The sequence below is a fragment of the Octopus bimaculoides genome, chromosome 5, assembly GCF_001194135.2.
Source record: "Octopus bimaculoides isolate UCB-OBI-ISO-001 chromosome 5, ASM119413v2, whole genome shotgun sequence".
Taxonomy (NCBI): Eukaryota; Metazoa; Mollusca; class Cephalopoda; order Octopoda; family Octopodidae; genus Octopus; species Octopus bimaculoides.
The window spans coordinates 49,922,544-49,937,768 of NC_068985.1; the positions used below are offsets into that span (position 1 = coordinate 49,922,544).

Sequence of the window (15,225 nt, forward strand, 5' to 3'; positions counted from 1 at the left end):
GGGGAAATTTCGAACCTGGGTTCTTATTCCTATGGTATTTTTCGATGTTGTTGTTGTTGCGCTCTTAACCACTATGCTATATGCCTGTGGGCAATTATGGAGTGAATTTTAGGGCTTATAAATCTAATATTCTCTTATCCTTCCTTAATACTGGTTCCCATATGCTGTTCATATCTGCACTCTGTCTGCTTAGGAGGTTGTTGTGTCCTAGCAACTGTGCTGCTACTTTTAGTTTTCATATTTTCCACTGGTGTTCTCTGTCTATTATTTTAACTTCATCCCACAGGGGGAGGTGGTCTCCATTTTTCCATACATGATCAGCTATACCCGATTTATCAATATCTCCCTGTGCCACAGCTTTGTGATGTTCCTCTATCCTTATTTTGATGGGGCTGCATGTTTTGCCTTTGTATAACCTACCACAGTTGCATGGGATGGAGTACATGCAGTCTTTTGTCATATTCTCTTCTATTGGTGGTTTTACTCGAAGGAGATATTTGCGAAGTGTTGTTTTACTCTTGAATACTGTCCTGGTGGGATTTGAATTCAGATCATAAAGAGCCAGAAGAAATACCATGAGGCTTTTTATCTTTTAGTGCCATAAGGGTGACAGTGATAAGGGGTCATTACAGAAACAAGCTTCATAAAATATACTGATTTCCACAGAAATCAGATGAATGAGAAAAAGAAACAAACATAATAGTATACCCAATGCACAAATGTGTGGTAGTCCCCAGAGAGGTGGAGTGCTACCTAGGACCAATCAAAGAACTTCCACAGATCCTGCATAACTCTGGTTTGGGTTGTTCTGACTAAATGCCTTTTCCCAACTTTCCAACTGTCATTCTCAGATCTAGAAGGACTGTCTTCAGTCCTTTCAGTTGCAGTCACTGCACAACAATTTCATGATAGATTTTTAAGACAGGCAGGTCAGAAATGTTGAAGGAAGGTATAGTTGATTAGATAACTACCACAAACCTTCCTTCTAGTACTTGACTATTAGTGGAGTAACAAAATCAATAGTGTTGTACTGATGGTTCTCCTTATTCATTGTGATGATCCTTTATGTCTATACCCTGAGTCAGCTTTACCATTTCTTCTGGTATTGCAGATTTGAGAAAATAACAATAACAAATATGCACTTGGAATATTTAGAAGTACCAAAAATAGTTAGCTAAATGAATGATAGCTAAGGCTTTAATTAGTCCTTTTATGCTTTTACTTTTGTCTCAGTGTCTAGAATCCTCCTGTGATATGGCACTGTCCTGGAGGATTTTTTTCATTATGTTGACCTCAGTACTGATTTTTAAGTCTTGTCCTTATTATAGTGATTTCTATATATCACACCTTTAAGTAACAATTTTTTTTTCAAGTGGTGTTGAATGTAAAAACACACATAAACAAAAACACACACCCATATACACTTGTCTATGTGCACGAGTAAGTGTGTGGGTATTTCAAAATGTGTAAGCATTGACAAGATCACTTGACCTTAAAACTTTGTCTCACATTCCTGGCCAATCTATGCAAGCATGGAAAAACATACATTAAACAAATGAATATGTGTGTGTGTGTGTGTGTTTGCTGTGATAGAAGACACTTGTCCAAAGTGCCATGCAGTTAGATTGAACCTTAGACCATGTGGCTGCAAAATGAGCTTATGTCATGTCTGTATCTATATTAATTTTAAGAAATTATTGTTGGTATATGCTGAATTTTAGGCATGTAAAATACCTTACTCTATAATGATCATTATTTAATATCCAATTTCCAAGCTGGCATGAGTTGGATGGTTTGACCAGAGCTGGTAAGCTGGAGAGCTGCACCAGGTTCCAGTCTGATTTGACTTGGTTCTACAGCTGGATGCCCTTTCTAACATCAACCACTTTACAGTGTGTTGGGTGCTTTTTATGTGGACCAGCATGGGTGCTTTTCATGTGGACTGGCACAGTTGTCTTTTATGTGGACTGGCACTGGTGCCTTTTACATGTGCATTTTATATTGACCAGCAACAGATGCTTTTTACATGGCCAGCATAGGTGCTTTTTTATGTGAGCTGGCAAAGATAAAAGAAATAATGTAAGAAATATGATTCAGGTGTTGTAAAAATCTTTTCCAATTATAGTCTATTTTTTAAGCTGCTATTGTGATATAAATATCTTCAAACAGGTACTCTTTCAAAATTCTTTCAAAGCAAAGATACAATGTTATTAATATGAAGTCTTGTCTACAACTAATGTTAGAAGTCTGCACTTACTTGAATATCTCGGTTTTAAATACTGCTGATGTTTAGTTGGAAGAATTTTCAAAAGCATGTTGGTTTAAGTATATTTATGTTAAGAAAGCAACTTAAAAATAGATTCTATAATTGCAAAACATTTTAACACCTGATTCATATTTCCTACATTCTTTATTTCTATTATCTTTGCTAATTACTATTCATTTTACTTTTCTGTTATGAGTAAAGGCATTTTTCATTTTCAAAATAGTATATATATATCAGTTTATATAAATTGTCCGCAAAACACACCACTGCTAACTGAGGAGGCTGTACTATCATTCTTTCAACTGAGTTTATTAAGTAATACTAGGACTTGATTATACCAGTCCCTAAATATTCTTCTAGCTTTTCCTGTTTTGAGTTCAAAGGCTGCCGAGCCAACTTTGCTTTTTATTTTTTCAGGTTCAATAAAATAAGTACCAGTCAAGTACTGGGGTCAATGTAATCAACTTACGCTCTTCCCCTAAAATTGAATTCAAACACCATTGAGGTCAACTTTGCCTTTTATCCTTTTATCCTTTTGGTGTCAGTAAAATAAGGTACCAATCAATAACAATTATTATTGTTATTATTAATACTGAAATCCCACTGAGACCAACCTTGCCTTTCACTCAGCCCATAAAATAATGTAAAAGTCAAGTGCTGGGGTTGATGTAATCGACTTGCCCCTCTCCTCAAAATTGCTGGTCTTGTGCCAGATTTGGATAGAATTGTTATTATTTTGCAGAATTGTTAACATGCTGGACAAAATGCGTAGTGGCATTTCACCTCTCTTTATGTTTTGAGTTCAAATTTAGCTGAGGCCAATTTTGCCTGTCATCCTTCTGGGGTTGAAATAAGTATAAGTTGAGCATTGGGGTTGATGTAACCAACTAGTTCCTTCTCCACAAATTTTCAGTTCTTGTGCATTTAGTAGAAAATATTATTATTATTATTATTATTACTACTACTACTACTAGCTGGACCCGTGAAAACTTCACGGAAAACAAAAAATGTAAGCAGCTGTAAATTGTGTGCTGGTGCCATGAGAAATATTTCCATATTGTGACACTTACAGAATATAGAAAGTAAAAATCTGATAACTATATAATCCAACCAAAATATCTCAGTTATGTAAACGTAAACAGAATTACTATTTAGCCTTAAAATACATCGTACATATTGAATGAACTTTTTTAAAATACATAATTTTTATTCTTTGTTTCTAATTGTTAAAATATTTTTCCATTTCAGTATTTTATAATATTACTGTTTATTTTCGTATTCCTGGTAATTGCTTCTATTTTGGCTGTCGTGTTCCGTGGAGAGGTAAGATATCTTTATGCATTATCCTCATTTTATGTTTGTTTTTTTCTCATGCTGTCAGGGTTTGGATGGGTCTTTGTTCTATCATTCATGAAAAGTGAAGAACACATTGAATAATGTTCAAAATGCATCAGCATTCGAGAAAATGTGATGGTCAAGTCTAGATACATTTTTAGGCACCCACTGAGCCAAACTGCAAATCTAGTTTCATTTCCTGAGATTAGCTTTCACAATTTCTTCTTGTGTTTCTGATTATTTCCTCTTTTGCACTCTAATACATGAATTTTTTGGTACCTCCTCACTGAACTGTTATCCTTCATATACATCACATACCAATTGCCCTTTCCTCCTACTACCAACTCATTTTGTAGAATTGAAAATTGTGATCACCATCTGCAGCAATCAAAACCTTTTGACACATCAAAACTTAGTAGAAAGCAATCTGCACACAGCTTGCCTGGATTGCATCTGACATTACTAGTGACGGAGCTTCTACAATGTCACATAAACTGTCAGAAATAACTGCCAAATATCCCTCAAATTACACACATCCTAATGTCTTGTAAAGAAAGGGACATCTTAAATAATGTGGACTTAAATACACAATGCCCCAAAAATTCTCCCTCACCCAGCCTATCCCACAGGTATCTTTCTGAATAATTGCTACTTTCTCTAGCATCTTGACAACAAGAGCCTTCAACAACCAAGCAGCTCAAAATGCCTTTGAAGAATTTAGTTGTTCCAGGACTCCAGAATTCCATTCTGCTGCAATGAGTAGACTTGTCTCTTGTTGGCAATGCCTTTTACTCTCACCACTTTGTTTTATGTTTATTTCTACTGTATTTTTTATGCTTTTTGAACTATTGCACTTTCATTCCTCTCTCTCTCTCTCTCTCTCTCTCTCTCTCTCTCTCTCCTGTGTCATTTACTCCCTTGTCCCTCTGTCTGTCTGTCTGTCATTTACTCCCTTGTCCTTCTCTTTTGTCTGTCTGTCTCATGTGTCATTTACTCCTTTGTCTTTATCTTCTGTGTCTATGATTCTGTTTCTCACTGTGTGTCATGTTGCACCTCTTATATTAATTCTCCTGTATCTTTCTTTTATATTCTCTCTCTATACAAAGTCTAAAGTATGAGTGGAGAAACCAACCAACCACCCAACCAACATTTATAGTGGTTATTACTATACAGACATCAAGATCGAATTTGCTTTCATTGGTTAAAGCCCAATACAGTAGACAGCTATCACGTACTGGATACTGGATTGATTCAGTTGTTTTTGCCCACTTTACAACAAAATTGTGTATCACAATATCACAACATCAGAGAAAATATCATGCACGACTTATTGTGGCTTTATACATTCAATGTTATAATCTCATCAAAGTCAATTTTACTTTTCATTCTTCTGGGATCAATAAAGTACCAGTCACTTATTGGGGTAATTTGACTGACCCTCCCCTCAAAACTGTTAGTTTTGTGTGCTTAAATCAGAAACTATTGTTTTTTTAGTTAGAAGATGTTATGTCGAAATCCATGGGAGACACTCTGATAAAGCAATATGGTAATGATATTGAACGAAATGCAGACAACAAGGCTGTCACTAAATCATGGGATCTTACACAAGAAAGGGTAAGTGTTGGCAAATCACTCATGAATAACATGCTGGTAAGAGCACATGCACTGTCATACACAAAAATACACACTACACCACACAGTCAAGCTAATGAAGAAGCCACTGAACTTGTTAAAAATAGCAGCCATATCTCTCTCTAATCAAGCCCCAGTTATGGAAGGACATACTAGATAATGTGTGAAAAGAGTCGATGGAATGCTTTTGATCATATTTCTGCTCAATCTGAGCTGATTTGGTGTTAAACATTACATTACAATATACATGCAACATTACATTACAATATACATGCACACTACTTGCCCCATATGACATTGCATCACTTTTGGTGACTTAATACCAAAGTTGTGTATGAAAAGCAAGTTAGCCTAGCAGAGACCATACCTCTCCTTTTGACTTGTGCCAAATTTATAACCATAAACCCTGTAAATATTTGAGGAAAGATAAATTCAAAACTGTGATATTCAGGACTCATTTAAAGGCATTAACATTGTAATGAAGTGAAATTACCCCCACCCTATCAAAGAAGAAAAAAGAAAAGGAATAAGTCCAGTTGCTTATTATCACTTCAAAGTAAAATGTATGTCTTTGCATGTTGTTTTTAATGAAGCTGAAAATGTTTCAAGGTGTCTATTCAATGTAGAACTAGTTTCTGGGAAAATGACCACATACAAACTTGAAGTCGAGATAGAAATACTCCTTCAGATGTGATCTGGAAAAGGGGAAAATTTTGGAATGCTGGGAAATTATTGCAATTGATGAAACATTATCAATTAAAAACTAAGCTCGATGTATCCGTGCATTTGGAAGAAAATTTGCATTTAAGCATGCAAAGAATTTGAAATGTCATGCAAAGAAACAAAGTCCTATTGATATCACTTATCCTTTCAAATGTTCAGCTTGTAACGGAATTTGTCTTTTTAAGGCTGGTTTTGTTAACCATTCAAAGATAGATGGACCAAAGCAACCGCACTGGATTAACTATTAAGTAAAATAAGCACATGCTTAGGGCATGAAGGGAAGTGGTGGTGGTACTGCAGATATGGTAAATAGTTTACAGCACAAAAGAAATCACTTTAAACTTGCTAAAATAATACTCAGTGTAGTTTATATGACTGGAAATATAATTTCAAAGTGTTCATGGTGTCATAGTGAGGATCTGATTAAAGATTCTGCAATTAAAAAAAGTAGAAAACCTACTGATGTATAAATCAACCAAAGGGCTGATTGAACAAAACTATGGCCTGAAAACGTAACCCATGTTTATCCTAATCATAAATTTACACTTGATCTAATTTTATGCACTTCCAACACAATGTATTAATTGACCTTTTCTACGTTTTTTCTACCACAATGTTTTCAAAATTTATGTGTGTGTGTGTTCTAGTAGCATATTTAAAATTTTTTATGATGTCAGTACCTACCAACAATATTCTTCTATTGTAACAAATAAAATAATCGTGACCAAAGACTGTCTGGGTATTTAGATCCACAACAAAGACAGCATCTTAGTTCCTGTATCTGTGACTCTTCAGCAACCATATTTATTATTTCTGCTACACTTTGGCAAACAGAAGGTTTGCACAGTAAATCGAACATAGCAAAAGTACACCATATAAGTATTGTGATTAATTTTAGCTTAATCAGTAGTAAATTAGTTATTTAAGTAATTCTCTAATTATATTTTCTGTTATGCTTAATTATTTATACCTATCTTTTGATTTAATCTTTCTTCAGTTGGAATGTTGCGGAGTAGATTCAAAAGGTTGGGAGATATACAGAGACTCTCACTGGTACCGTAACCAACCCAGTAAGTTTTTTTTATTTTTCTTGGTGTTTTGTTGAAAATAAACTCTTTTGCATAGAGGAAAAAGTAAATCCTATTGATGTTGTGTGACCCCAGATCAACTGTAGTCAAACAGTTAATAATTAAGGACATTATAATCGTGACCATCCCCATTATTTTTTAGGGGCATCGAAGACTATAGTATCTAATGTATCCTTGCTTTTGTTCAAGATGGTAGAATATTCTTGTTGGCTTAAAATTTCATTCTTGTCTGTATTTTTAGGGGGTTTATTTTTATTTTTTCTCTTGTCATGAAATAAGTCATTTATCTGTGCTTCAGTACAAACCATCAGTGATTCTTCCTAAATGGGCTGAGATTTGAATTAGTTGAATATTGGTTTCAAATTTTGGCACAAGGCCAGCAATTTTGGAGGAGTTGATTACATCAACCCCAATGCTCAACTTGTCATCCCTGAAAAGATGAAAGCAAAGTTGACCTTGGCAGAATTTGAATTCAGAGCATAAAAATGGCAGAATTTAAATTCAGAGTGTAAAGCATGCCTGGCATGCTAACAATTTTGCCAACTTACTGCCTCAAATCAGTTGAAAATTAAAATTGATTCTTCCTTTCTTTATCACAAGGTATGATAGGACTAGGACCAGTGTTTAGTTCTGGTTACCAATAATACAAGGAAGTTGACAGATAAATCTTTCACTAGATGTGAGGTCTTGTGCAGGAAACATATTTTTGGGGCTAAAGAGAGAATTGAACTAACACCCCAATTAACTAAACATTCATTAGGTCTGCAACAGAGAATTTGGATCTATTTCAAAACGGGGGCACCAGTGTTTTCTTAACGAAACACTAACGAAACACTTTGAAACTTGGGACACTGGTAGAATGTGTCATATAAAACATCATTTACTCTTAGTCATCTTAACAAAAAGACGTACATCGCAAGTTATTCCATGTTAAAGTTGTCGTATTTCTGTAATTTCAACCAATCACTGACGTCTATTCAGCTGAATAGAGTTACTGCTGGGCGTTCATAAAAATGTTATTCCCTGTGACGTATTTCATCCGGTTTAATCGTAATTTATACGCATATATTGTTTATATAATAAATTACGCTCTGCGTATCTATGTGTGTAACAATTTTAGAGTTCGGATTCTAGAGTTAGGGTTAGGGTTAACAGTCTAGTTAGGGTTAGGGTTAGGGGATTAATACGATATACACCGTTACAGCGCTAACTGTTTTCAACTGAATAGACGTCAGTGATTAGTAGAAATTATAGAAATAAGACAATTTTTTACATGAAATAAATTCGAATACAAAAAGTTTTTTCTGTTCTATAACACAAAATAAATAAGTATACGAAGTTTGAAAGTCTTTCGGTACCAAAAACACTACATAAAACATAAATGCTGAGAATTTTACCTCCCTATGATACCTACTTAGAACTAGGTAAACCTGGTTATTCAGAGTTAAATGTCCTGGTCATATATTCCTTATTACAGCACTTGGGACATGTTGTAAACTGCTAAGTATTGAGGGATGACCTAGATAGATAGATAGATAGATAGATAGTATTGCTAACTTGGTCATCTTTAGATCTCTGATTCCATGTTTTGTGATTTAATCAGTTGAAGAAGAACAGTAGCTGTCTCTTCTTGGTTAGGGCCTTTGAGATTGTAGTGGGGAAACAGAAGAACTTACAACCCTTATGTTGAGAGAACTGACAACCCTTATATTCAAGTCTGGGAAATGAAGAACAGCAATCCTGAACTTTACAGGTCCTTGGAGATTGTAGCAGAAAAATGGAAGAATGACAGTCATAAGCTTTTTGGTGAAGTTTTGCAACTGAAACAAGAAAAAGAAGAAACTCTGACCTCTTTGTAGAGTCTTCAAAGCTGTATTGAGGAAATGGAGGGAAAATATCTGACCTTTTACAGGGCTTCCAAGAATATCAGGAAAACAAGAAGAAACAATAATCTCTTTATAGAACCTTTGAGACTGTAGCAGGGAAGAAAGTACTGAGCTTTTTGTTTTAGGATTTTTGAGGCTGTAGAAGGGAAGAAAGAAGAAACTTGTAGCTTATAATTTGACTGGAGACCTGATCTGAATGGTTGCAATGGAATGAACTCTGCTAAATGCATCCAGGAAACAGTTGGTAGCAACAGATTGTCTATCATTGAAAAGAACCCTGCACCACCCCAAAAAAAGAAAAAAATCTCAGTTATAAGCCAATCAACAGGATTCCACAGTTTCTTTCTACTCTATTTTACCCAAAGTTTATGTTGACTCCTTATCTTATTATGAAGACAGTCCAGTGTGGTGTACAGTAGGATGTAATTCTAGACCATGTTATTGTGAATATCCAAGCTTACAGCTATTCATACATAATACAACAAAAACATATTCACACATAACATACACAACACACACGACAGTCCCAAAATATTTTAAAGTATTTATCTGTGCCTTTCTTTTTCATGTTAAATATTTGTAGATCTATTTGTGTGTTTCTCAGCTATGTCTGTGTGTTTACATAAGTCAGTATGCATGTATTCTTATATAATGCTTTTTATCTCTATTCCTTATTTTCTGCTTATCTATTTGTACATATTTGTGAATACCTCAGTTTATGTCCTTAGGCCCTTCTTAAAAAATTTTTGAAATGTTTTTAGTTATTGCTGTTTAGTCCTAAAGTTAGTTAGCTATCATCAAAGACTTTTTGATTATTTTGAATTTTTTCAAACACAGAATATCTAGGACTACATTTTCTAATGCAGTGTTTCTCAATCCTGAAGGCATGTTAGGGTGATCAGCTTATGATTATAAGGTCATGGGTTCAGTTCCTGGAACAGGTGGTACATGTTTTTGATCAGGGTACTCCATTTCAGCATGTTACTGTCTACTGGTACTGTTTTCTCTCTCCTGTTGTCACATCCTGGGTATGCTGCTGCTGTCATAAGTGAGAGGGCCAAGGGAGTGTGTGTATGTGTGTGTCTGCTTAGGCACCTCAAGCAAGCATGGTATTGTACTACTAAGCCACTTCACTTGTGGGGAGCAGCTGGCTAAAGTGCATCATAATCTTTTTGGCTTAGTGGCACACTGGAGATAAAAAAAAATTACTGGTACACTTAGAAAGTTTAAAAAAGCATAATTAAAAAATTCAGGAAAAAGTATGAAAAATACCTAAAATAAAAACAACTTAAAACCTTGTTTTATGTTATACTTATTTATAACAAAATTATGAATGGTAAGGCTTTTAACATGCTCAAGCATGGATTTACTGCAGCCCTGAATTGTATATTTAGAAATCTGCAGAACACTTAAATACCTCTTGCAATCAGTGCTGCCTCTCGAGCCTGTTAGGCAGTTACCCAGGAGCTCCAAGAGTCGAGTAGCCTAAAGCAGATCTATCTATCATAGCTTGATTCAATAAATGCTATAAGCCTTTGTGCATTTTGTTTTTGTCTGGTGGGTTGTGGTAGTGCTATAATGTTCTATAGGTCCACTGATTTGATATATCTTTTTTTTGAGATGCTAAGGTATTATTTAAGTGACATTTAATCGCTAATTTTAGCAGGTCAAGCCATTGCATTGAAGCTTCTGCATCAGCTAGTGTTAGTCATGATTTACTCCAGGTTAGCCGTAACAAAGCAGACATTATGAGACACTCCTTATGTGACTGATCAATCTCTAATGTTTTTCATTTTTTGTTTAAACTACAAGGGAGTGACATGAGAGATTTGGTTGCTATTTATCAATGGTTGCGTAACAAATTAGAGTCGAAAGAGACTGATCTTATATTTATTGAGCATTTGTAACTTGGAGCAGAACAAATACCACGAAGGACTTCTGCTCATAGAATAACAGGTTTTTTTTAAAAAAAAGTTTTCTCTCTGCTGCCAACATCCTTCACCAGTGCACATCAATGAAGGATCTACACTTGTACATACACACACATGGGCTTCTATGCAGTTTCCATATGTATTGAATTTTACTCACAACTTTACTTTTTCATCTTTTGGGCTCAATTTTTATCAGTCTATCTAGAGTGATGGTAGAAATGTAATAATGTTGGATGGGTCACTTTGGGATATTTGTTCCAGTTCTTTAGATCAGTGGTTCCCAAACTTTTTCAGGCTGTTGCCCCCTTGACACTCAGGCCACATTCCTAGCACCTCCATCCCTACTAGCCATCACAAACATAGACCTCTTTCTGAAGCAAATTCAAAGTAACTGTATTTCACAAATAAAACTTAACCTAACATAGCCATTATTTTGTTGTTTTTACATGAATTGCTACCCTGTTATCGCCCTACTTCAACTTGGAACTCCCCCACCCCCAGGGGGCACATTACTTTGAGAACCACTGCTTTAGATTATGAGTTTAAATTTTGCTGATGCCGAAGCGGATGATAGACTTTATCCATTACCCTGTTTAATACGATCAGCAGAGCCCTCTCTGTTGTAAGCATTTGGGCCAAGGCTCTGGTTTGAGGATACCTTCCTTCCTCAACCCAGTTTAAAGGCCTGGCAAAGGGTCAAGAACACTGCTTTCTCTCTTGACTAAGAAAGGACACTTGACCAAGGTGCTGTGCTGTGTGATTGAACCTGGAACCTCATTGTTGTGGAGCAAACTTCTTAACCACAAAGCTGTCTGGGCTCCACTAGAATGACTACCTAGAAACTCCCATGCTAACTTGTGTATAGTTATTTTTGAGATTTGTAAAACATAACCATCTTAATCTTACAAACATGTTCTATAAACACATCAACTAAAATGTAATGGCTAGTCTCACACAAACAGGCACATTATAGGCAATTAGCTTATATGTTGTTTGATGAGGACTGTCCAAATCCAGTCATTGTGGACCAGCACTCATCAAGAAAGTCACCAAGAATCATTTGTTGCACTGATAGTGCAAGGAGTGCAATCTTTTTCTGGAGCACAACACAGTTTAAATTATGTCGTTAACACTTCTAGTCATAGAGGAAGATTTTATCAGCAGAACAATATCCTAACAAGTTTACTAGCTGCAATTTTCCAACAGGCTGCAAAAATCTAAATGAATTCTCAAATAAAATAGCAAATATCTTACATTAGCCACAATAAGTGGAACTTGAGTCACACTAACTAGTAATTATGAATTAATTACTAAGATATCTAGTATAATGAAATTTAGATCCTTTGACAATAGCTGAACCATATATCTATAATTTCATCTATCAGAGCATCTGTCATTCTATCTTCTCAAATTCAAGACATAATTCTATTTAATTTGCTATTTTTTAAACTAATGTTTTATCTCTAAAATGTCAGCCATTTAGCATTATTATAAGAAAGTAATATTTATTTGTGTGCCATTGTAGTAGTTGTTCATTTTTCCCATCCGCAATTGGTGCTTTTATTACTTAATATTATTAACTGATAAGTAGTTGTTAGGAAACTTTGAATTTGTTATTCTGCCACTATTGAAATAAACAGATATAACCACATGCTCTAAAGCGGTTTATAAATAAATAAAATAGGGTTGAGGAAACCCTTTAGTCTTGTCATGGATATGACAACCCCTCTAATGCTGGTGTCATGATATATAACAACCAGTACTCTCTGTAAAGTGGTTGTGTTAGGAAAGACACCTAGCCACAGAAACCAAGCAAACAAAAGAAAAAAAAAACAAGATGTGACCCTCCAATCCATTTAGGAGAGTAGTAATGATTGGTTCAACCTATGCTAGCATGAATAGAAATGATGATGTTGAAATGAAAAAAATAAATTCTTTGGCGTTATTTTATCGTCATTTTTTCATGCTAATTAGGGGAAAAAATGTAAAATTCTTCTTCTCGATATTTTCTTCTAGACACTGCCATCAAGTTTGTACCCGTTTCCTGTTGCAAAAATGTTCATGTTAATAAAGCAACTAGGACGAGGCACTGCCAAGAAACCATTATGGGTCCACCTGCTGTTCGAGAAGGTGCCAAAAATGACTATTTATTTTATCAGGTAAACTTTCCTTAATTATTTTTTCATGTTTTTTTTTTCTTTAAAAATATTTCAACTGTAAAAAAAGATTAGAAATATGTTTTAATTTTTCAAAATTTAATCATTAAAAAAAAATCTAATTGCTGAAACAAAAACCAGTTTTACATTTTTAAAAATTCTGTTAGTGTCATCCCAAAATGTGTTCCTGATCTAGCACACAAGGAGCTATCTTTCTCAAAACTATTAGCTAGACTATCTTACCTATAATATATCTTATATGGACTATTGGCTAGTGATGTGTCCTAATGAAGAATATAAGGTAGCGTCAAAAAGTTCCTGGACTAGTTGTGTTTAATAAAAAATAATTTACGATATTTATCTAAGTTTTAATATCATCTCCTTTGAAATAGTCACTCTGTACAGCAATGCACTAGTCCCAGAATTCCCACCACTTTTGGAATCTGGCCTGGAAGTAGTATTCCCTAAGTGAGTTGAGGACCTTCTGCGATTCACTCTTGATCTCATCAATAGTGTTAAAATGGTGACCCTTGAGCTGCATTTTCGTCTTGGGGAAGAAATGAAAGTCCGCACATGCTAAATCTAGCAAATAGGGCAGGTGCGGGAGTGATACCATGTTGTTTTGGGGGAAGAAACTTATGAATGGGGAGAGTTTGGTGACAGGGTACATTGTCATCATGAAGAATCCAATTCTTTGCACTCCACAGATCCGGTCACTTTTGCTAAATGTTCACCCTCTTCCACTTTTGGAATCTGGCCTGAACGTTGTATTCTGTAAGCAAGTTGAGGATCTGCGATTTGCTCTGGATTTCAACATTTGTGTTAAAGTGGTGACCTTTGAGCTGCATTTTCATTTTGTGGAAGAGATGGCAGTCCACAGGTTCTAAATCTGGCAAATAGCGCAGGTGCAGAAGTGATAGCATGTAGTTTTTGGCCTGAAACTCACGAGTGAGGAGAGCTCAGTGACAGGGTGCATTGTCATTGTGAAGAATCTAATTCTTCATGCCCCACAGATACTATCACTTTTACCGAATGTCCTCCCTCAAACAGACGTTGCAGTAGAACTCTCGATTGACGGTCTGGCCATGGGGGACAAATTCTCGATTGACGGTCTGGCCATGGGGGACAAATTCTTGATTGACGGTCTGGCTCAATGCAAAATATGGCAGATGTCAAAAATACCTCCAGGGACGTTCTTCTGCTTTTGAAGCGTCCATGCTACTCAAAACATTACATATGACACATTGCCTTGTCACCATAAGCTTGCCGAAGCATGCTTAATGTCTCTGTAGCAGACTTTCAAAGTTAAACGCAAAGTTTCACATTAGCTTTTTGTTCCTGTCCATGACAAAAATTGCAGACTACAGCATACACGTAATCACAAAAGTGCAAATTGCACCACTTGTGAAGTAAACACAGCAATGTGACTTGGTACACTGGCTCATGAAGGTCACAATTAGTTCTCACTGTGCATGCAACTGTATGCTGCCATCTGTTGGCATGCTACAGAACTAGTCTGGGAACTTTTTGATACTACCTCGTATAGTAAATGTTTCCCATATCTAATGTAAGGAGTTGGAAAACTTTGATCAAATGAGTTTTAAAGTAATAAACAAATTTTTTCGGAGAGTGAGGAGTAATTAAAATCTAAATGCAAGTAAGGGAGATAACTTGAGTATGAACTTTGGCATAATATAAATAGATGTATGTGTGGCTGCATACTTAGGTATGAAGCTTGCTTCCCAACCATGTGGTGTCTGTTTTAGTTCTTACTGTGCTGCACTTAGGGTAAGTGCATTCTGCTATATCCTTGGGCCAACCAAATAGCCCTGTCTGTGGATTTGGTTGATAGAAACTGAAAGAAGCTCATTGTGTGTGCTTGTCTGTCTGTACCCTTGTCTCGATACCATGTGATGATTATAAATGAGCATTGCTATCTGTTATATGGACTGTTAGATATGTAATTCGTCTGACGTTCCGTGTGTCATGTGGTTCGTCTGAGTTCATTGTTTCATTGTTGTTGTCTTGTGGGACTGTCGTAGTAAAATGTCATTGATATATATATGGCGGACATGACTTTTGTTTATTCATAACGAACATTGGGTGAGTGCGTTCTTTGTATGTAATTGAACAATAAATGTAATAATTAAATTGTATAACTCGTTATGTTATCTCTGCGAGTCAGTCCGAGGGAAACATAACACTATC

The 15,225-nt window shown here is 35.6% G+C and overlaps 1 protein-coding gene across 1 annotated transcript in view; it reads left to right on the forward strand.

The window, feature by feature from the left end:
- LOC106870977 (CD151 antigen) overlaps nucleotides 1–15,225 on the forward strand; it is a 58,132-nt gene that overhangs the window by 32,611 nt on the left and 10,296 nt on the right. The window contains exons 4-7 of the mRNA XM_014917222.2: nucleotides 3,515–3,589; nucleotides 5,096–5,215; nucleotides 6,954–7,026; nucleotides 12,878–13,020. Of these exons, the coding sequence (XP_014772708.1) occupies nucleotides 3,515–3,589; nucleotides 5,096–5,215; nucleotides 6,954–7,026; nucleotides 12,878–13,020 (411 nt within the window). The remainder of the gene's footprint in view (nucleotides 1–3,514; nucleotides 3,590–5,095; nucleotides 5,216–6,953; nucleotides 7,027–12,877; nucleotides 13,021–15,225) is intronic.